The sequence below is a fragment of the Botryllus schlosseri genome, chromosome 9, assembly GCF_051294905.1.
Source record: "Botryllus schlosseri isolate E-star chromosome 9, Bs_hap1, whole genome shotgun sequence".
Taxonomy (NCBI): domain Eukaryota; kingdom Metazoa; phylum Chordata; class Ascidiacea; order Stolidobranchia; family Styelidae; genus Botryllus; species Botryllus schlosseri.
This window is the reverse complement of record NC_137244.1, coordinates 1,246,241-1,269,049: the sequence shown is the minus strand read 5'-3', so window position 1 is coordinate 1,269,049 and position 22,809 is coordinate 1,246,241. Positions and strand designations below refer to the sequence as shown.

The 22,809-nt window shown below is 38.4% G+C and overlaps 1 protein-coding gene across 5 annotated transcripts in view; it reads left to right on the top strand.

Annotated features, from left to right (window-relative positions):
* The window catches only part of LOC145446991 (membrane-associated guanylate kinase, WW and PDZ domain-containing protein 2-like), a 102,924-nt gene that overhangs the window by 4,125 nt on the left and 75,990 nt on the right, over positions 1–22,809 (top strand). For 4 of the 5 annotated variants that reach the window (XM_080325404.1, XM_080325405.1, XM_080325408.1 and 1 more), the window contains exons 2-21: positions 754–884; positions 1,732–1,848; positions 1,920–2,039; positions 3,633–3,794; positions 5,914–6,027; positions 6,631–6,754; positions 9,598–9,680; positions 11,428–11,485; positions 12,198–12,310; positions 12,878–13,072; positions 14,328–14,442; positions 15,443–15,511; positions 16,485–16,754; positions 17,410–17,563; positions 18,387–18,602; positions 19,745–19,868; positions 20,176–20,248; positions 20,309–20,420; positions 20,930–21,122; positions 21,592–21,741. In XM_080325404.1, the coding sequence (XP_080181530.1) occupies positions 754–884; positions 1,732–1,848; positions 1,920–2,039; positions 3,633–3,794; positions 5,914–6,027; positions 6,631–6,754; positions 9,598–9,680; positions 11,428–11,485; positions 12,198–12,310; positions 12,878–13,072; positions 14,328–14,442; positions 15,443–15,511; positions 16,485–16,754; positions 17,410–17,563; positions 18,387–18,602; positions 19,745–19,868; positions 20,176–20,248; positions 20,309–20,420; positions 20,930–21,122; positions 21,592–21,741 (2,693 nt within the window). The remainder of the gene's footprint in view (positions 1–753; positions 885–1,731; positions 1,849–1,919; positions 2,040–3,632; positions 3,795–5,913; positions 6,028–6,630; positions 6,755–9,597; positions 9,681–11,427; positions 11,486–12,197; positions 12,311–12,877; positions 13,073–14,327; positions 14,443–15,442; positions 15,512–16,484; positions 16,755–17,409; positions 17,564–18,386; positions 18,603–19,744; positions 19,869–20,175; positions 20,249–20,308; positions 20,421–20,929; positions 21,123–21,591; positions 21,742–22,809) is intronic. The other variant, XM_080325407.1, reaches the window with a different exon arrangement.

The following is a 22,809-nucleotide window of genomic DNA, read 5'->3' as shown; positions in this document are numbered from 1 at the left end:
TACCTATAACATCAGAAATTTGCTTGTAACTTTTTTCTGTTCATTTTTAAGAGTAAGTTCTATGGAAGTGAGACAGAAACATGTTGCTACTGCATCTTTTAAGCCCCAAACTGACTTTCTAGTGTAAGTGATGATCAAGATATGGCGAAACTAGCTGTTTTTGGCTCGTTCGGTGAAATTGCACGACCACTAGAGGGTGTACGAACCCAAAATTATGATATAATTTATTTGTTTACTATTTGGCACCACATATCAAGACCCTTTTTTGAAATTCAAAAATTTTCATTTTTCACTCCACCCCAATTACCATTGAATAATACATTCATATTGTCTATCAACAATCCTAATGCTTAAGCGGTCTCTTCGCCTGGATTAGTCGAAATTTCATGCTGGTGATGTCATATTTGGTGATATGATTGTTGATATACAAGGTTATTTCATTTTCTCTACTAGTTGCTGACGATTTCCCATGATGAGTGTCATCCGAAAATATTCGGGTTTATTGCACTATGAATATATTATTCAATTGTATATTGAAAAACTTGGATTCTCTCAAAATGTGTAAATTAGCTACTCTGATTCCACAGCTCTCTTCTTGGGATCAGCATTCCACGCATCTTGCATTTACTAATTAATTTTGTAGTATTTATTTGTCGTATAGATGTATGAAATCTGCCAACTAGGGCCTGTGCTTCACAGACTGCTATTTATTGCCATCTCACAAATATAAACTCTTCGAAATAATTTTAACAGCGGAAAAATTCTGGACGGCGAAGTTCTACTCGAAGTGAACGATCAATCCGTGGCGGGATTGACCTTGTTCGATCTCAACAATTTGATCAAGCAAGCGAAAGATCCCGTCAGGTTCAAAACCGTTAAAGAAGGCAAGCTTCCTTTTACATGATGATTTTTCCTTCTACAGGCCTGTACTTTGACCGATTGCTTCTTCTCTAGAGAGGTGTATTCTCACAAATTGTTATCTGTGCTGTTGCAGACTGATAGTAATGCCCATTTAATGTGGTTATTTCCGGTTTACAATTACAAGCTGTGTATTATTTGTTGAAATTAGGTTTGTAGAGCAATGATGAATCAGATCACATGCACTAAAAATATCCTTTGCGTTTTGCATTTTTAGATCATGTATACCAAGTGTGATGTATTAGGTGGGTGAGAGTTATGTGTGCGAAGGCTTTGTTCATGTTTCTTGGAAGAGAAGGTGTTAATGTGGACTATATAGTTTAAGATGTTATGAGTGGTGTATACCTAGTGCGTGCTATTCACTGTGGCAAATATATCTTCTTTCAAACAAGCCATGAGTGACCACTTTTTGCTCAACTAATTTGATTGATACTATCAATGCATGGTGGAGAGTTTCACCCTAGCAACAGCAACAGTGCTGTGATTTGTTATGTTTTGTGTTGCGTAAACACACTTCAAGAATTATTTGTCCCAACATGGCATTATCTGGAAATCTGAGATCTTTGTGGCTCGTTATGAGACCAACCCATTGAAATTACAATGTCTAAGAAGTATCCTGATATTAATTTTGTGAATTTCCAATCTCCTATCTGGAAACTGTTCTGGAGCTCGGATATATACATTAGTAATTGATACATGCTTAGAAATGACAGTTTTGATACCAGCACACTGATACAATTCAATCCACTATTGTGTTTCTGAGTGGCATAGATTGAGATCTACCATTGTTTTGAAACTTGATCTATTTTTCAGGGCAAACTTTGACAAAGGATCTAAAACAATACCTAAGTGAGAGATTCAATCCTGGTTGTGTTGACCATGAATTGCAAGCTGCTATCAGAGATAATCTTTATTTACGTACTCTACCCTGTGAGTAACTCATGTCCTGGTGAAGTCGTGTGTATCTGTACTTGGGTTCTGAATCTTCTTTGGTAATTAAGGCACCACAAGACCTCCGAGAGATAGTGAAAAAGACGGTGTCGACTACACTTTTCTTACTGTGAAGGAGTTTGAGGAATTGGAGAAAGCAGGGGCCCTCCTGGAAAGTGGCCTGTTTGAAGGTTTGCCCTTACTTTCGATCCGATTCCGATGAAATGAACATGAATTAGCTCGTTCTAGATTGAATCAACTTAGTTATGTTTTAGTCAATTAGTAGCAAACATTTCAAGCTTGTTATTTCAAATTGTATTTGCGACTTTTGCGAAGTGAGTACAGTACCGGTAGCTCTAGTTTTAGTTGTGCATTTTGAAAATTCAGTGGTTTGTGCAAGTCTGTAGTCCCAGCATAATTCCATGATTTGTCTGCTACCAGCATTGTCTGTGGCAGCTAACCGACACTTTGAATAAGGTCCTGGCATAGACTGTCACTAGGGTGAAGTGAAAAATTTTGAAAAACATAATTTCAAGGAGTGGTCTTGATATGGGGTGCCAAATATCAAATAAAACACTTGAATCACGATTTTGGGTTTGTGCACACTGTACATCTAGTGCAGTGGTTCTCGACCTTTTTTGTCTTTGCGGACCCCTTTTGGCCGTCGGGGACCGCCGCGGACCCCCTTGAGTTTTCGTTCACATTTTGCTCAATTATCGTGCAATCGTGATATGCTTGTGCAAAATTGAACTGTAGAATAGGTATAAATAGCAACAAAATGCGTTATTTTATAAATAATATCACACATTGTGTAGAAATTGCAGTGATAAACAGCAACAAAATGACTTAAGGCAGCATCGTATAAATAATGTCATACATTATCTAGAAATTGCATCGATTTTTATCATTTCAAAGCGAATTTTGCATTAGGTGATTCTAATCTTTGCTCCATGACCCGTGAAAAACACAATAGCCTACTTGCCTCCCCTACACCCTAGCATTTCAAAGATACAAAGCGGAATTGTTGAAAATTTTCCAAAGTTACCCCGGTTTACGGTTGTGGTTATTATATTTCTCAATTTGTCTCATGATTTACCTAATTGAAAAAATACAAATTAGGAAAACAGTCATTTTGCAAACTTGTAGGTCTCGCAGACCCTCTGAAATTGCTTCGCGGACCCCTGGTTTAGAACCATTGATCTAGTGGCTGGGCAATTTCACTAAACGTGCCCAAGATAGCTATTTTGCCAGATCTTGATAACCGCTTACACTGAAATGCCAATTTTGGGCCTAAAAGATGCAAAAGTACCATGTTTCTATCTCACTTCCATAGAACATTGTCTTGAAAATGAACAGAAGAAAGTTACAAGCTAATTATTTATTTTTCAAAGTCAAGTTCTTCACTTTTCAGGGTCAAGGTGACGAGCAGTCAGTTTTGTGCTTGTTTATTGATGTGTGTTGTTACTTGCGATTGCATGCTGTGTTACTAGCAGGCTTTGACAGCGGGGAAATAATATAGGCTAGAAACTATATTTAGATACATACTAAATTAACTTCTATTGGGTAAGAGCATATAATTCCAGTCCTCGGATGAATCATCTCATTATTTGACTCCCAGCATTACAATTGGTGCTGGACTCGGTCTCAAGTATTCGAATCATTGTGCAGTAATCTTAAGTCCTTTTTGAAAATAGTTACGATCCCATAAAAGTTTGGATATGGAGTTGTCGTAATTCTGCTCAAACTCAAACTCAAACTGACTCGACACTCTATTCCCTATTCAGGTAATTACTACGGCACCCCAAAGCCGCCGCCGGTCCCGTTGTCACCGCCGTCAAATTCGCCGCAACGAAATACTTCATATGACAACGCTCCCGGAAACCGACAAAATTCAGAAGGAAAACGGAAAAGAAAACAATCGAATGGGGAAATGCAGCCTTCACCAGGTAGTTTTTGTTGTTAATGTTGTAGCTAGACTGGACAAAAGTGACCGCAAGTAAGCGATTGAATAAAATACACTGGCCAACAAAATGAAAAAAAAATTTGGCAGAACATCTAGGAGTCGTTTCTGGGGTTTTCAAGGTTGCTGATTACGAATATCACATTAGTTTTGCCAGATTGGCTCTAGAAAAACAGATATTTATACCCCTAAAAGTTTAAAATCACTATATTTACGCTCGAATATTTCACTTGGTAGGAAGCAAATCTTAGATTTTTCCACATTTATACTGCGCATAAATACAGAATTGAGCTTTAAATCTTACTTCCTGTTCAGTCATCTTGATATATTTTCTGATACTTTTGTTGATTAGAGGGAATAGAAAGGGGATAGGTTCCACCAATACATCAAAACAACGAAAGAAAGATATCAGTGCAGATGCGACGGACACGTTATGGCAAACTATTAATGATGGTACCTTTCGAAAATCTGTAGTACAAGAACCAATTTTGCTTTAAGATAAGTTAATAATATTATATTCCAACTGATTAATTTGAATTTAAAATAGGTGGTTGACATAAAACTGATTCAGTTAATGCAAAGTTATTTGAGTATTTTGGTAAATACTTCTATACATGATTGAAGTTTATTTACGTTCACGATACCGGTAGGCGGTATCCGTCAAAGTCTCCAATTATGATAAATCTAACACCCCGAAACATAATTCTGTAGATGTATAGGCTATATTATGATTTAGAGCAGGCTTCAGTGTGGCAAAATAACAAGTAGATTGAATTTCTGAACTCTAGGCCTATAGTACGACTGAGCCGAATTTTTATCCAACCCATACAGCGAAAATATGAGATTTTAGTCAAAATTGCCAAAAACAATAGAGCCAATTTGAAAGAAAGTAAGGTCATATTCGGAATCAGTGCCCTTCAGAACCCCTAAAACCACTCTTACTTTGTCTACCTAAAAATAGGTGTTGACCAGTGCTATTGACATTGAAATGAACCCGAATATTTTCGGCTGACATTCGTAAGGGGTAGTCATCAGCAACTAGTACATAATTGGAAAGAACATTATCAACAACCATATCAACAAATATGACTTTTTCAATTGTGTGCTGAAGTTCTGTACCTCCAAGAAGCTGTTCACATTGAAGATTACGGTATTTGGTATTTATTTGACCATACCTATTTCACTACGCTTTGTGCAAATGAAAACTTCACAGGTATATCATTTCCACTAACATGTATAGATTTGAGCGGCCCGCTGCAATACGACCAATTGTGGTTTACATCGTTCTACAGTGGAAAATAGTTATCGAAACTATCGTTCTGTTTGATAAATTAACTTCTAGTGACAAGAAGTGCATAATATCAGTATGGTAATGGAAAAAATTATCTCACACTCGCGATTAATCTAATCATTGTACCTAGCTTAATTATTTTGTTTTGAATGGCACTATTTTTTGCTCTAATTTCAAATAGAATTTTGACTCTTGCATTTGTGTAAGCAAGTGTTAAAAAGGTTATTTTTATAGCCACAAGTAAACATGCGTCCAAGGTATCTGAATTAAACATATCTAATTTGTGCTGAGATGAAATTTATCACCAGCTTGAGGGTAAAGTGCCTTCCATAACTGATGTTAATTAGTCTGTAAGTGATATTTGTTCCCCTTATTATGCAGGAGCTAATGGCCTGCTTTTCACAACCTATTATCACTTCATGGAACACCATTGTTTCACGCCTGTGCCGGTCATTAAAAGCTTGACCTGGATACAGACATTCATTAACTCCAGTTGCTGTTTGGCACCTCCTTAAATTTGATGTAGGTTGTTGAACGTTGGTTCCGTATAGACAAATATCTAATTTTAACAATGTGCAATGTGTGTATCTTTGAACTTTTTATGCCGCGATACAACCGATCGAGGTTCACAGCCTTCCGCACTGTAAAATACCATCGAAGCTATCATTCTCGCTGATGAATTAACTCTTTATGGTAAGGAGCGTAAAATATTCAGTACTCGAATGAATCATCAACCTCTACTCATTGTGAAATCAGCTCCTCGGAGAATTGCATCATGGCAAAGTATTTTGTGACGACATGAATTTCTTTTTAGCGACGCCGACCTCGAACCGGCACGCTCCGATGTCTCCGAACAATTCACGTGGCCCGGAACTGAGTCCAAGCTCGCCGCACGGCAATCAACCAATGAACGGTCAAAATAACCCTGGTCAGTTGCATGGTTATCCAGGCTCAAAATTAACTTTCCAAATCTTAATGGGTAGCCTACCCCCGTGAAATTGTTTAGTTGGATTAAATATCGCTGCACCTGAAATGTGGCTCAATTTCGAACTGTAGAAGTCAAGTTAACTATTGAAGTAAGAAAATTTTGGATGTATTTGAAATAAACCCGAATGTTTTCGGCTGACACTCGGCAGCAACTAGTAGAGAATTGGAAAGAACATGGTATATCAACATTTGCATCACCTACATGAAAATTCAAATAATCGGGGTGAAATTTCATTGTGATACGATTGTTGACATACAATGTTCTTTCCAGTTATCTACTAGTTCCTGATAATTACCCCTGTCAGCTGAAAATTTTCCGGTTCATTTCAATATCAGTATACTATTTATTTAGCTATGTTGATGCTTAGTGTTTGTGAACGAGAGGTAATGGTTATTGACATGTCTCAATCCATATTATAATTTCCCCGACAATTGCATTGCGTACCCAGTAATGTGGGAACATAATGGTTCATTTTGGACAACTCAATATTGCACATTTCTCTGTCTTTTGCTGGAGGTTGCTGACTTTGTGTGCGTTTTGTAGCGAACTTGCCGAGTGCGGACAGTCGTCAACCTTTTGCCGGGGCTGTCAAGGACGATCCGCTGGGACCGCTGCCCGAAGGATGGGAGGCAGCAACCACGGATGCCGGGGACACGTATTACATAGAGTAAGGATGAATCTATGTTTTACTGCACTGCATTACAGGGAGGGAATCCGCGACTAGGATCACGCTTTGTAAAAATGGGAACCAAATCGAATCTTCTATCCATAAACTCCGCCTTGTCATGCGTAATCACGAAACTGCCCAAAATATTTATACGCAAGAAATCTGGTTTTTATTTATCGTCGGAAGGAATTGAAATTTCATTGTCATTCAAGCTGTATCTAGAGCAGTGATTGCGCAATGTCCAATGGTTCCATTTAACGAGATCATGGCAGGCCATAGTCAATGCTCATCGATGACACCATTCCGTGCCCTGGAGTGTGTAGGATCTGTTGAATTCACAGTGTATAGTGTGGGAATGCCATAGAAACTATATGAAATACCTAATTGAATAATATCTAGGGCAAGTTTTTGCAACATTTTTTCACAGCTTCCGGCAGCTTCCTAAATACTCAGAAGTTATGTAATGTGGTGTTTAAGCTGTTTGGAGGATTCTTATATTGCAACTTTCCTCCATTTTTTTTCATGGAAATTTTTGCAACTTTTTTCGATTTTTTATGCAAATAACTTTTTAGTGAAAATGTTTGACGCAAAATGTGAATAGATCGCTTGATTATTTCACTGTCGTTCAAATTTGAGGTCATTTCTGATTTGACGTACATTCAGACTAGACCGCCGAAAATTATATTTTCTCCGGGTCAATGTTTACAGGCTATTGATTTTGTGTAAGTCGCCAACATTACATTTTGCTACAGTGCCTTGGATACGGATCGATTCGAGTATCTCATACTCTATTAATTTCTAGGGACTTGTCCATAAATGCAATATTTTTGTGCATCTTTGTGAAAAGTAAATGCAACTGTTTACTGCAAATTCTGTGAAAAGTAGATGCAACTTTCCACGGATTTGACTGCAACAAAAACTTGCCCTGATAATATCATAACCATATTGAAAGGTACTCGAAGTATTTTCGACTGACACTCAGCTCAAAGCCATCCGTTCGCGTCTATTGTTCGGATTTTTTATGCAGGTGACGTCATATTTGATGATATGACTGTTGATGACGTTCACCCCTGACGAGTGTCAGCCGAAAATATTCGGGTTCATTTCAACATCAATATATTATTCAATTGTATTTTGAAGTTCTGTATCTTTGAGTGACTCTTCAAATCATGAAATATCAACATTGTTCTCAGTTGCTAAATACAATGCTTCATTGGCACATTTTGGGTTTTGTTCAATTTTAACGGTACGTTTTTTCCTCTGTATCAAGTCAAAGTAAGCCATATCCAACTACAAGTCCTGTCCAACACAACACTAACACACGAATCAGTCAAGGTATCGATCTTTGATTTTGCCTGATGTATAATATGTTTTTCGGCGTTATTTTACGTTGATTCCACGATCGTTTTTGGGCATCAAATTCACGGAACCACTAATATGGTTCTTTTGATATCCACAATGGTTTTTGTTGGTTGTTCTTGAGCATCCAGCTTGCCATATTTTCACACATTTTAGATTTATCAGGGGTATGATCTTTGGTTAATTTCCTTTATTTGGTTTTGTGTTCCTGTTCTGCTAGTCAATAAAATGCACAGTTGCACGCATATATTTTGCATATTTTAGATCAAGTCACTGTGTCCGAGTCACCGTAAATTTCAACAGCAGTCATTCAAGTCATTGAATAATTGTGCCTTTAGGATCGCATGCATGCATCCCTGTCTCCTAATCCGCACACGCCTTCAGTGCGGCTTAGAAATCAATGAAAAGTTTACAAAATACTGCCCGTTATCGGCTAGTAATTGATGTTTATTTCCATTCCCACATATATCCCATGATTGATTCAAGCATGTGTATCATATGCGTAAGCTAGGGCGTTACAAAAACAACTATTTTGTAAAGTTTACTGGCTACTTGATAAAATTGTTCGATTACCTAAAAAACGCTGCACACCAATTTTTGCTCAATTCCAACCATTAGAAGCAAAGTTATTGGAGTGCAAAATTTGGATTTAGAAGAAATAGTAGCCTATTTACGATGGCAAATTCTTTCAATATTTATTATGGATCTACGCACCGTAAATACTATGATGTGAAGTCCTAAATTGTGACTTGAATATTGGTCAAAAACTTGTCTCAGAGTCATAAATCCATTCCACATTTCTCCTGCGTAGCATCGAAAGTCTAGTCGAGCCATTCGAAAAGTTTGACTCGATTTATCCGAACATTAACGGTTGGATATGTTATCACTGAAATGCACGCTATGTGTTTCATTTATATGGACCAAATATTCTGTTGTCAGACTGCATGGTGTGCTCTTATAGAATTTGTCATGTTCAGATTACAAGTGATAAACAGGGCAAGTTTTTGTTCCAGTCAAATCCGTGGAAAGTTTTTAGCATTTATAAAAGCATTTGAAGCATTTATTTTTCACAAAAGTTGCATTTATGGACAAGTTCCATGAAGTGATTAGGATATGAGATACTGGAATCGATCCGTGTGCAAGGCACTGTAGCAAAACTCAGTGTTGGCGACTCCTACAAAATCAATAGCCTCAAAAAATTGACCCAGTCAAAATATATTTTCGGAGGTCTGTCATCTGAAAGGACCTCAAATATAGTGCCAAATATTTCCAGTAAAAAGTTAGATGCATGAAAAATCGACAAAAATTGCAAAAAGTAGCATGAAAGAAAATGGAGAAAACTTGCAATATAAGATTCCTCCAAACAGCTTGAACCGCCATATGACATAACTTCTGAGAATTTAGGAAGCTGCAAAAAAAATCGCAAAGGTTGCTGAAGGCCTGCTCATAATCGCAACGTAAGCATGCGTGGTCTTTTTTTATAGTCATATCGGGGAAAAGACATCTTGGCTTGACCCCCGACTTACCGGTGCAAAGAGAAAACCGTTGGAAGAGTGTGCCGACGATGGTTTGTAGAATTATATTGATTTCAAATATATTGCATTGCAGAAATTCCTGTAGAACTTTGGGCACTGTGCAAAGTGCAAACTATCACTGGATTGATACGCAAATTTTTGTGGGTCAATGAATGCTTGGCGGGTGAAAATTTTTCTGATGTTAAAGTAATGCTGTAGGAACACTACGCTCTAAATATGATGTGGTTTCAAATTAAAGATGAAATCTTGAATTCATTTTTTTCCGCAGCCATTTTCATGCCATTGTAATGGAACTGCAGCTAGAAAATGATTCAAATTATCGCTATGGCACTCTTGCTGCAGAAAAAAAATCTATAAAGTGTCGCAGCTTTCAAAATTTCTGGCAGGATTTCTTCACTGTTGCACTTTCTCGACCTAATATCTCAAAAACGGAACCACCCACGTTACAGCTAGAATTCTAAAAATCAATGTTTGTTCGAGTCACCCCAACACTTCTGTACACAAGATTAGGTAGGCCTATTGTTTTCTATTTTCCATGATGTAAATACACACAAGATTGGTTGATTTGATTTCCTCTTGTGATATCACTATCGCCACGGGAATTGTAGCCAATCATTGACTAGTCGTTGTTGCCTCCGTGCGCATCATCACATCATTGTTGTCGTTGTAACCAAAAAAGTCCAGATGTGTTGTTGGCAAAAGTCATGTTTTATTCAAACTTTGATCATTGTTGTTTACATTTTAGGCTCGTGCCTAGTCCAAATTTCCAAAACCTCATTTGAATTGTTCCCATTGCGACTGCTTGAGCTATAATGGATAGTAGGCTGCCCAAGACACTGCGAAGTATAAGGTGTAGGGAGTGAAAAAAAGAATAATTTTATTTTCAAAAAATGCTTTTGACATTTGGTCGCAAATCTAAAATGAAAAACTTCCATCATGATTTCAGGTTCTTGCGCCCTCTAGTGGCCAAGCAATTTCACCAAACGAGCCGAAAATAGCTTATTTTGCCGTATCTTGATAATCGCTTATCCTAGAAAGCCAGTTTTGGGCTTAAAATCTGCTGAAGCAGCATGTTTTTATCTCACTTCCATAGAGCTTTGTCTTGAAAAGGCACATAAAAAAAGTTACAAGCAAATTGTTGATTTCTAGACCGCCATTGAAAATGTTGGTTGGTTGGTTGTACCAAGTTTGCAATGCCAATTAGCATGGAACTGTTTGTTACATTGCTGCTTTAACAACAAAATCTTGCTTGAAGGACTCACCAGTAGATTTTTATATCAACCTAGCAAAATTCGTATAGTAGAGAGAATGATTGAACTTTGTTCATAGTTGCAAAGGAGCTACGTGATTGTTGGATTTGGTGCAATGTATTTTCCATTATAAATGAGTTTCCTATTGCGCGAAAAGTCAATCAACTGCTGTTAACGTTTAGTGAACTGACTCAGTATCCCAGAAAATTTAGAACATCATCAAATTCTTATGAAGAAATGGAAACTACGTTCTTGCAAGATATTGATAAGCTTTTTGACATCTTCTGCTGCGACAATAAGCAGAGAAATAAAATTGCACTTCGCTCATTGAGGTGTCACCATATGCCAGGGTTGTAATGACTCGAGTCAAGAAAAATTGCGACTATGCTCACCATCACTACACTTCACTATTACTTTTAGGCGACCGCAGTGGAAAATAAGATGGTATCATTACTATAATTCTCATGGAGATTACATCTGGCGATGTTTTTTTTTGTAAACTGATGATGCGATTCTGTTCTGGTTACAGAACTGCCATATGGATGGGAGAAGGTGGAAGACCCGGAGTACGGCGTGTATTATGTAGAGTATGTATCCATCGATTCTGCCTGCCTTTCTATTTTTTTCCGTTGGTAATCGAATTTGATATGAAATATTTATTGCCGTTCCTGTCGGGAGTATTGAATATTGTGCCTCATGCGTATCATTGGATAATTTATATATAGCCCTTGCAAATCAATAGCAAATCGGTTAGTGGATATTTACCGATCAAGTATTCCGAATTCTTAATATATTACGAGTAGGATTATTATTTTTGACACAGACACAAAAAAATTTTCCGTAACGATTTGATAATCTTTTTTTGACAAAATTTCTACGCAAGTATTTAATTGAATAGTATATTGATATTGAAATGAACCCGAATATTCTCGGCTTACACTCGTCAGCGGTAATTGTCAGCAACTAGTAGAGAATTGTGAAGGACATTGTGTGTCAATGATGTTGATACGATTGATATACGGTAGCCTACAATGCTCTTTCCAATTTCCAATTCGCAAACGATGACATCTACGACAAAAAGACAATTCTGCTTGCAAAGAAACTTTGATTTTGACAATTTTTTGACCTTATTGTACAATTTTGACTGTTTTTGACATGTCAATAAATTGTGACCAAAATTTTTGGCGTTTTAAGTACGTCATTTGTTTACTCAGTGCTGCGAAACAAACATTCGATACTTCTTACATGTATGAGGTTTTTCGTGTTGCGCTCGGCAAACGACGTTGGATTTCTTTGCAGCCATTACGAGAAGAAAACTCAATTCGACAATCCCGTCCTGCTTGCCAAGGAAAAACTTCAAAATCAAATGAATCAATCCCAAAACGAATTGGAAAATACAGACTTTCAGCAAAGTAAGTTTTTGGTTTGATGGTTCGCCTGCTTGAACTGCTTGCTCGGATGGGTACTTGAAATTATTTAGGACAGAACTGCTTGCTTGTTATGGTTCTGAATTTGTGAAGTATTCTACAACGAAGTATTATCGAGATTTAGAATGCATACCGTCAGAATCATTGTCCAATATCTATTTTGATTGAATAAAATAAACTTTTGGAAAATTTTTCAGCAGTTCAAAAGATATTGCGATCTGAAATTTTGGATTTTTCTCATCTTTACATCTAGTTTCAAGCAAAACAGTTCATTTTTTTATATTTCCTTGGCCCCAGAATTGGTCAATTAGACATTTTCACTGGTTCTCTACCATCACTGTGGCACAGAATATTGATTTTAAAGTTTTTTCAACATGTAGTGTCACCTAGTGACAAGGAAATTTAAAATCGCATTAGGCTCTGAAATGTTGAACATTTTTTCAAACTATTTTTACTGTGTTAGCTGTAAACAATTGTATATTGACGTTACTTCTTGAGGACCAAGTCAAATCTGTCTACTTTGAGATATCAGACGTTTCCATCGCCTTTCAGATAAGGGGCCGGCCCGCGCTGATTTCACAAACGACCCGGCGCAGTTGCGTGGCGAATTAAGCGACGTGTCTGTTGAAAAAAGTCCCAACGGTTTCGGTTTCACCATCGTCGGCGGCGACGAGCCAGAAGAATATCTGCAAATCAAGAGCGTGGTCCAGGGCGGACCGGCCGACCGCACTGGGAATATCCAACGAGGTCTGTTTTGTGATGTGACACTGTTCAGTGACGTAGATATGCGGGTAAAATTGGAGAGCCCTATGGCCCCTTTCCAAGCTCGATTCTACCAGAATTATAGATACACACTTTACACAGAGTATATCTCGAATTAGATTAGAATTACAATTTGTAAAAATTTGGACATTGAATGAAGATCAGTTCACATCGATTCATAGTTGATACTCTAAGCGCGAGAATAGCAATGGCTGTACAGTAGGGCACTTCAAAAGTGACTTTTTTTCTCAAATCACACTGGCTACTTAATAAAATTGTTAGGTTATCTAATTTAAGCCTACACACAAAATTTGGTTCCATTCCAACCAGTGGAAGCGGAGTTATTGCCGTCGAAAAATTTGGATTTGAATAAAATAGTATTTACGGTGAGCACCACTATAATAAATAATTAAAGAATTGGTCACCGTAAATACTATTTTATTCATAATCCAAATTTTTTGACAGCATAACTCCGTTTCTACTGGTTGGAATTGAGCCAAATTTGGTGAACATCGTTTCTATAGACAACCTAACACTTTCATGGGGTGAACAGAAAATTTTCAAATTTTTCGTTATTTATTTTTATATAATAAATAGAAACTTTCTTCTCCTGTAGCAATGCGGCTACTGGTTTGAATTGAATCGAATTTTGTGTGTCGGCTTAAATTAGGTAACCTAACAATTTTATCAAGTAGCCAGTGCGATTTGAGAAAAACATCATTTTTGTAGAGCCCTACTGTACTTGTACACTGCCTGCATCTTTGTAATCAGCCATTCATCATACTTAGATGATGCCCCCACATTCAGTCGTCAATAGCTCAATTTGTTTGTGAATTGCTTCCCCTCCATTGTAAGTCATTATACACATATCGTCACTGCTTTGACTAAAATCTATCTAAATCTATATTTTAATATACTCTAAATTGGCATGTGTACAGAGAAGTGTGAGCAAGATTGCCTGGACCTTGTTTCAATACGATATCACCCAAGAGTATCCCAGCGCGTGTGAGTTGAGCCTGACTTGAACTTAATAATGGACAATAAGTACTATGACTCGACTTGATTCGGAACCTTGCGACTTGCTTCCAACCCTGGCTGCGTCTTATTAACGCAGTTTTTTGAGCTAGGTCACGAAGGGGGTCCATATACAACATCCGCCCCCCAAAAAATTACGGTGTCGATTCTAAAAATCGGTTCAAGTTGGCAGTTAGTAGATTGTCTTGATATTTTTCCGTTGCAGGTGACGTCATAGTGAAAGTGAACGAGACATGCGTACTGGGCTGGACGCATCCGGAAGTGGTCCAGCTCTTCCAGTCGTTTCCCATCAATCATATGGTGAACCTACAAATTTGCCGGTAAGACTACGTTTCGTCTGTGCTTCTGTTGTGAGCTGGCTGCGACACAGAAAATAGAAAGTTGTCTTGGTCGATTTGATTTCTTTTCAAATCTGACTGTGTCGCTGGTTACATCGTGACGTACTTCATTGAGTCATTCGTTGTCTAAATGCACATGCAATTCGTCATAGCCTTTAATCCTGTATTTTGTTTGTGGATGCAGACAAACTAGATAATTATAGTTGTTTAATTATAGCAAAATCAGGGATTTTTACTTCTAATCTAATTTGTGAAATACATTCATGCTCTCATTTTAATTCCAATGTAATTTCCGGCTTTTCTGAAGATGCTACAGGACAAAGTATATTGATTTTGAAATGCACCCGCATATTTTCAACTCATTGGGAATAATCGTCAGCAACTAGCACAGAATTGGAAATAACATTGTGTGTCAACAATCGTATCGCGAAATACGACATCACCGGCTCGAAATTTCGAATAATCGGAACGAAGAGATCGTTTAGGCTCAATGTGCTATATTTACATGGTACGCAAACTCTTTTTTTTAGATGCAAAAAGGGTTGGCGTATTCTTATAAAAATTTACTCAAATAGAAAAAAGGGCAAAATTTTTCCAGAAAAGAAATTTGAAATTTCATGTTAGTGATGTCATATTTGTTGATGTCCAATGTTCATTCGAAATCCATACTCCTTTCTGACGATTAGCCCTGCAGAGTGTCAGCCGAAAATATTCGGACTCATTTTAACACGAATCTATTACTCAATCGTATATTGAAGTTGTGTACCTCCAAGAAGCTCTTCTATCATATAGGCCTAGTAATATTAGCATAGTTCACATGTGTGACAATTTTACACAGTGTGACGAAGCTTACCGTGTTACAAGATAACAGCATGATAATAACAGAGTGGCAGAGTAACTAATCGTGCATGGCTGATTCAGTAGAAATCTACACCCGTTGACTAATCAACTCTGTGATAACCAACTACTTGTTTCTGGAAAGGAGAAAATCAGTTCATGCGGCCCAGTCCAAACAACTTCCTTCCTCCCCTGCGTCGACACCCGCCGAGAGGTTTACCTTTTTTCTATGTTTTGCATCCCATTTCTGGTATTGGCACGTTCGGACTGGCAGACTTGCTCGATTGCGAAGATATGGATTTAGTCTTGTTGACGTTTTCGGAATGAATCAGTTGCATTCACACTTCTTGTCCGTTGCATGGTAGCATGATTTTGATGTTTTAAATGCATGCGAGTGTGTGTTGTGGATTGGTATCTATCTTCTGCTGTTTGGTTTGCATTGCTCTCTGGTTTTCAACAGTTTATTGGCGATCTTGAACCAACTTACACTGACCATATCCAGCTGCTCATATTGGTTACTGTTTACCGCAGATTGCAGCAGCGCATTGGTGTGTCTGAAATTGTTCGATATTCCAATATTATGTTCTTCATAGCCCTTGTTATTTGTATTACCGTACTTCGGTCTCAATATTGAGTAGTGGATTTATTACCACTGTTGCTACTATTGTTCAATGCTATTGACATCGAGCCCAAATTATCCAAACCAATCTTTGTAGCAATAATGAATAGTCTGCCCAACACAAGGATGTAATTTGCCGTGCAAGGCAAATATGCTCATGGATTAGTCTTTGTCATTTTGAAGTCCAAATTCAACAATTTGTTATGACTTAAGGGGACTAGCAAGTCAAAAACCTAACTTTCAGATGGCTACCCCCATCACCATGAAATTTTCAAAGCCGTTAGATGTCGCTATGCTATAAACAAAAACCAAAAAATTTCGTTTGTCACATTTGGCGCTCAGCATTGCCGGGGATAGCACGGAGGGGTGGCGCAACTCTCGAAAGCCATACAAGACTGTTTCTGCACCTTCCTTGGCCAGCGGGATATGCACATCATGCACTTGTGGTATGCATATGCACAGATCGTGTGTATGTATATCATGTACCAGTGTATATGTCGCAAAACATCAAGGACAAAAATATACAATGTCTTATTTCTACAACCTCAAACGTGTCTTCACCGCACAGGGGGTATCCACTGCCGTTCGACCCCGATGACCCGAATACAAGCTTAGTCACCACGGTCGCGATTCGACCCGAAGACCGGCCCATGGAGGATTTTGAGCGACAACTGCGCGAACTGAACCAGCAGTTGGAGAACGTGTCGGGCATCAACTCGCAGCCGAGCGCGTACTACTGCTCCAAATCCATGCCGGACATTGCCGATCAGAAGAACTACGGAAACTCGTTTCATCAGCAGGATTCGTACAACGGAGTCTCTCAGCACAACCACATGAGGTTAGCTTGTCTCGCTGTTGTTAAAATTTGTTATTATTTTAGACTCTGAATAATAGTTGTCCCGATTCTTAGAAGTGGATGAACATTTAAATCTGCGAGCAGCTATCTGTTCATAGAGTTGCTGATTGTAATTTTGGTTTAACTCCAAACCATGTTGACAGCATCATAACCATGTTACCTTAAACTACACTTCTACAATTTATAACTACTTGTACAAATACAAAGAACGAATCTATCTAGCACACTCGCTAATCGTTTTTTCAAAGTACAGCACTAAAAGTAATAAACTTTCTCGTGTTGCCAATCTAGAAGCACACTCTCTACATCTTTCATACTGATATGACGCCATGATCAATGATACTCGAATACTCAAACCTAATATTAACAATCTTAAAGTGGGAAATTTTATAGGGTGGCTGCATATCAATATGACGTAGTGAGTTAAGGTGATATCGCAATTGACAATTCATAATTTTGAGGGGGCTAAAGCTATTTCGCCTCCTTTGCTGAGCAGTAGAAGTATTATTGGCTGTGTTCCTAACAGATCGCGCAAGGTCAATTCCACCTGATATTGTTGTGGTAGTGTCTTGAATTGCAGGAAGTGTGACCGAATCATCATTTTAGGTTGTTTCACGCGGTATTTTGTTCCGTTCAGAGTGGGGAGTTTCAATTCTCTACAGCCGACCTCACAACTGCTTCAAGTGATTCTGAAAAAGGGCGACAAGGGATTTGGATTCACGGTGGCCGACAGTCCGCAAGGTCAAAGAATCAAGCAGATTCTGGACGAAGCCAGATGTCATGACCTACGTGTAAGTTTTCATGGAAAAGTTATTACTGGTTTGCAAAGGTTCGATTGCCCAATTTTGACGCGGCGTTGTAAATGCTTGCTGAAAAGCCATTTGTTTGATATTATTAAGTTATCAATAGATGAGCATAGATTCTGAGTTGAAAACACTGATTTGATGAATTTGGCCGGATTGCATTCGAATATGGATTGACGATTATTAAGAACAGTGGCTCCCAACGTGTACGGGGGGGCGATAGGGGGTGAAAATGGTAGAACGTCGAGTGAGATATATTTACTTAACAAAAATGCAAGTAAAGACGGCTTGTTCTGCATATGACGCGGACGCGTTATTCAAACGCCTACCACCTCAGTTCACCAGCGATCACAGTTGAGCGAATAAGTTTCCCGATTATATGTCCTTATTTTCCGATCCGTAGATATGGGGCGGAAATTTGTTTCGAGATTGATACGGAGGCGAAAAAGGTTGGAAACCACTGATTTAGGATTTGGACTCGAAGATTAAACTTGTAATATTTTTCATTTTCATGCGACTTACATTTTTGTCATTGCCGGATTTGAACTAGGACATTGAATTTCTAATAATTTTCAATTTTCATGCAACTTTTGACCAAATTTCTCTCGATTACCCCTGATGAGTGTCAGCCGAAAATATTTGGGTTTGTTTCAATATGAATAATGGTAAACAATTGTATATTGAAGTTCTGTACCTCCAAGAAGCTCCTCAGATTTGCTATCATGAGTCGGTGTGTATGCCACAAAAACATCAAGGACCAAAAAACATCACATCCTATGCCCGGCTGAGTGAGTGTATCGTCTGTTTTTAGGAAGGTGACATTATCGTGGAGATCAACGGCAACGCAGTAGTGAACATGCCTCACAACAATGTCGTCGACACGCTCAAGGACTGCCCGGCCCACGCGGAAGCCATTTTCATTATTGAGAGACCGACACAGGCCCAACCTTTCGCAAACGAAATTTCAACCACACACCAGCAGAAAAACTACCAGCAGGCTTACCCGCAACATACCAGCCCGTATATGGTGAGACGTTGTTTGGGATCGTACACTGTAAACAAATATCTTGTGTTACCCAGATTTCTACCCTAACGTAAACTGTAAATTTAGGTAATCGGCACTTTCCGGCACCAAATTGTTCTATCACTTCCTTACAATGGGCTGGAATTGGCTTGGATAACCAGATAATTCTAATTGTATAATTAGAATAATTATAGCGAAGCTATTGGAGGTGAAAATCGTGGGTTTGAAAGAATACTGCTACTGTGGGTAATCAAAGAATTATTAATAAAAAAATTGAATAAACTCAATTCTACCAGCTAAAATTGAGTCAAATTTGTTTTGCATTGCCTTTGTAAACAACTTAACAATATCATGGGTTAGCCATTAAATTTCAAATAAAAATTAATATTTTATACTGTAATAAATTCAAAAATTTCAAACTCTAATAGCTTCATTCTACTCGGGAGTAATTGAGCCAAATTATGTGTGCTGCGTTTTTTCTAGCCAACCTAACAATTTTAGCTAACTTTTTCTTCAGATTTCACTGGCTATGTGGTAAAATTTTTAGGTTAGCTTAAATAACACTGCACACCACATTTGGCTCAATTTTGAATTTATCATTAAAAAATAAAAAATAAAATTTCAATATTTTTCTATCTACCCCATAAAATTGTTAGACTGTCAGTAGAGATGGTGCACACCAAATTCTGCTCACTTCCAACCACTAGAAGCGAAGTTATTGCAGTAGAAAAATGTTTAATTCCATGATTTCATAATAAATATTAAAGAGTTGACCACCGTAAATACTATTTTATTCAAATACAAATTTTTCAACTGCAATAACCTTGCTTGCACTGGTTGGAATCGAGCCAAATATGTTGGTCACAGTTGTTTTAGCCAACGTGATAATTTTATCACGTAGCCAGTGAAATTTGAGGGAAAAAATTGTTTTTGAACGGCCCTACTATGTAGCTAAATTTCTAATTCCAATCTAATTTGTATAAAAAACGGTGTAGTTATAATTCCAGTTCTAATCTAGCTTTGAAGAGCTGATGCACAGAAAATGAATACCCTCTCATTCTGTCATTGTCAATTTAATTTTGGTCATACCGCCGTATTGTATTGATGTGCTTGAGCATGAAAACCTGTCCCTTTTTTCATCACAGCGACAGCATATGGACATGAGATCGAACGGAGGGACTGACTCGGTGGTGTCCGCGCCGCCCACTTCAACAAATACATTTCATCCGATGGGCCCAGTGTTAAACGAATACAGGAACAAGCATCAAAGTGAGTACAACTCGCTCTTTTTGATAGCCTGCTAGCTTTTTTTTGTTTTATTGAGAAAGTTTGTGAAAGTATGGATTGTGGAATCCTTAAAACCTCTGTCGGTCATATTGCAGCATACAAAACATGTACAATTGTACATAATTGAAATTTCAGGGTCTTCCATGCTGTTACGATGTCACAATAGTAATATAATCGAATACGGTACCCGACTTGAATTGTAGCATAGCATACAACGTAGTGGATATTGTGATAACGAGAACCAAACCATATTTTGTGAATAACCATTGTTTTTGTTGTATTTATTCAGTGATGTCGCCAAACTACGTAGAAAACGGATACGGTCACCCTTTCGAACAAAGCCCAGCGCGCAGTCAGGCAGGGTAAGACTATTTCACCGCTATACCGCCGACGTGGTTTGTCATGTTTCTGATATCTTGCAGGCTGATGCATCCTGGACCAGTCGATAGTTTTGTCGACATTCCTGTGTTCTTACGAAGAATGGAGTCCGGGTTTGGTTTCCGCATTTTAGGCGGGGAATATGATGATGATAAGGTGAGCGATTGCCTCATTTTTGCGTCATCATTTCGGGAAAGTCATTGATAGTTATGTAGTTTCCGCCATTCTCTAGCATAGTAGATACCATCCCTGCAAACTGTGCTGTCTGGAACAGTGGTTTCCGAAATGGGCGATGATATGCGAACGTTCCACCAATTTTATTTAATTTATGGTCGGTTTTCTTGCCGAGTTGAATGCGGACTTGCACAAACTAACTATCTAGTTGGTTGATGTTCAGCCAACTACTGTTTTTTATTAAACACGAGTATTTATAGTACTACTTCGCCACTAGAGCTAGAACTACTCACTTGTCAAAATCTACAATTAGAACTAGAACTACGGTACAGGTACTCACTTTCAAAACTTTCAATTAGAACTCCCTGCTCATTTTTTATCATCTGCAACTAGAACTACTCAGTTTATAAAATCCGAAGCTAAAACTCGATATAGATTGCTAGTCTGCACAAGTCTGGTGAACCAGCTGAAAGTGTGTGTGTCAATTCCAGGTGGCCATCGGAGCCATCGTTTCCGGAGGTGCCGCGGAACTGGAAGCGACTCTTCGTAAGGGCGACGAACTTCTATCTGTGGACGGAGAAAGTGTTGTTGGCATTGGACACAGTCAGGTCGTGGCTTTGATGCAGACTGCAGCTCGAAATGGAGTGGTTCATCTTTGCGTGCGGAGGAGAGTTAGCGCCACACGTATGTGCTGTGTTGTTGATTGCTCACATTTTGAGATTGCGTTACATGTTGAATTGTTTCGACATTGGTGGGCGTCCGGGCACAGATGGTCATTAGGGTTGCCGAGAAATATCTTTCTTCCCATTTTACTGGCTATTCGATAAAACCGTTGGGTTGTACTCCAAATTTGGTTCAATTCCAACTAGTAGAAGTGAAGCCATTTAGGGTTAGAAAAATGAAATTGTTAAGATCTTAAAAAACAATGATGCATGACAATTTTGTCTCAATTCCAACCATTAGAAGTGATGTTATTGGTGTAGAAAATTTGGGATTTGAAAAATGGTATTTGCAGTGGAAAATTCTTTAATTACCAACTGTAGAACTACCCACTGTAAATAAATAAATTTTGACCACCAATAATCGTGGGACACAGTGGGTGTAGGCAGCGGTCTATATTTGATTGAAAATTTTGATTTTTTTTCATATTCAGAAATGCCGCAATCGCACCCTCACGGCTACGGCCAGCAAATGCCGGCCCGGGGATTCAGCTTTTCGAATTTATCGTATTACGACGTCGTGATCGAACGGCAGAGACACGAAGGCTTCGGTTTTGTCATCATATCGTCTGTGAAAGGACCAGGTGAGTGTTTTGTCATGTGCCACATGCTATGGCAATGGTTTTCAACTTGTTAGTTTTATAAAAATGCGGAAACAGACGAAACGTTCACATCCCTTCAGCCCCGTAACTAGGACTCGTCACAGTCATTCAAGTGCTGAAATTCAAATCGAGCATAAATTATAATCGGTATGTTATTAAATTATCAACGAGAATTGAAGTTTTCATATAACTCCGACTCTGAAGGTACAACTGGTACTGGTACAACCAGGGCGTTGAAGCAGGTCTGCATGATCAATTGCTCTGGTTCCAGCTAAGGGGATGTTTCTGCACAAAGAAGTGTTCGAAAACTATCCGCACGAAAGAATATTTTTGCCTGTGCCAAGTATTTTTTCATAGTAGCTCAGCATCTTATGAAATACCTCAAAGCCGGAGTTATTTTCCAAGTGGCTCTAGCTCAGTGGCTTCCAACCATTTTTGAGCTAAAATTCGCCCCTATGGAAAAGTGTCCTGTGACTGAAAAAAGGTGCATTTTACCGCACAACCATTTGTTGACTGAGCAATATATGGGGAACATATTCAGTTATGTCCTAACTATGACGAATGCGGACCGCACTACACTTTGGTAAAGTACAGCTAAGTTTGACTTGTTTTTTTACCGGTCGGGTAGCCGCTAAGGAAAAATAAATCACCATGTTCACTTGCTATGGCCTTGAGTTGAATCGATGAATCAGTGTTTTTCACGTTAGTTCATATCTTGGCTTGAAAAATAAAACATTTTCACCAGCGGCCTTGTGCTGAATTCGGCTTGACTTTTTCCTGCTTCGTAGCAATTTGATCCAGAGGTTATCACGGGCTCAACGAAATCGTCTCGCGAGCCTCACTTTATCAGTGGGTGTAATATCCATGGAAGACATTTAAACATACACCTAGCTTGAAATCCGCCAAAGAAACATACAATTGTGAAGAACTAGTTTCATACTTAACAGCTCTAACATAAAAAACAGAAAACCTTGTGAACCCAGTGTGTCTTACGATACAACTATAAGGCCAGATCCCCCCTAAAAATTTCAAAATCCCCCTCAAGGGGGA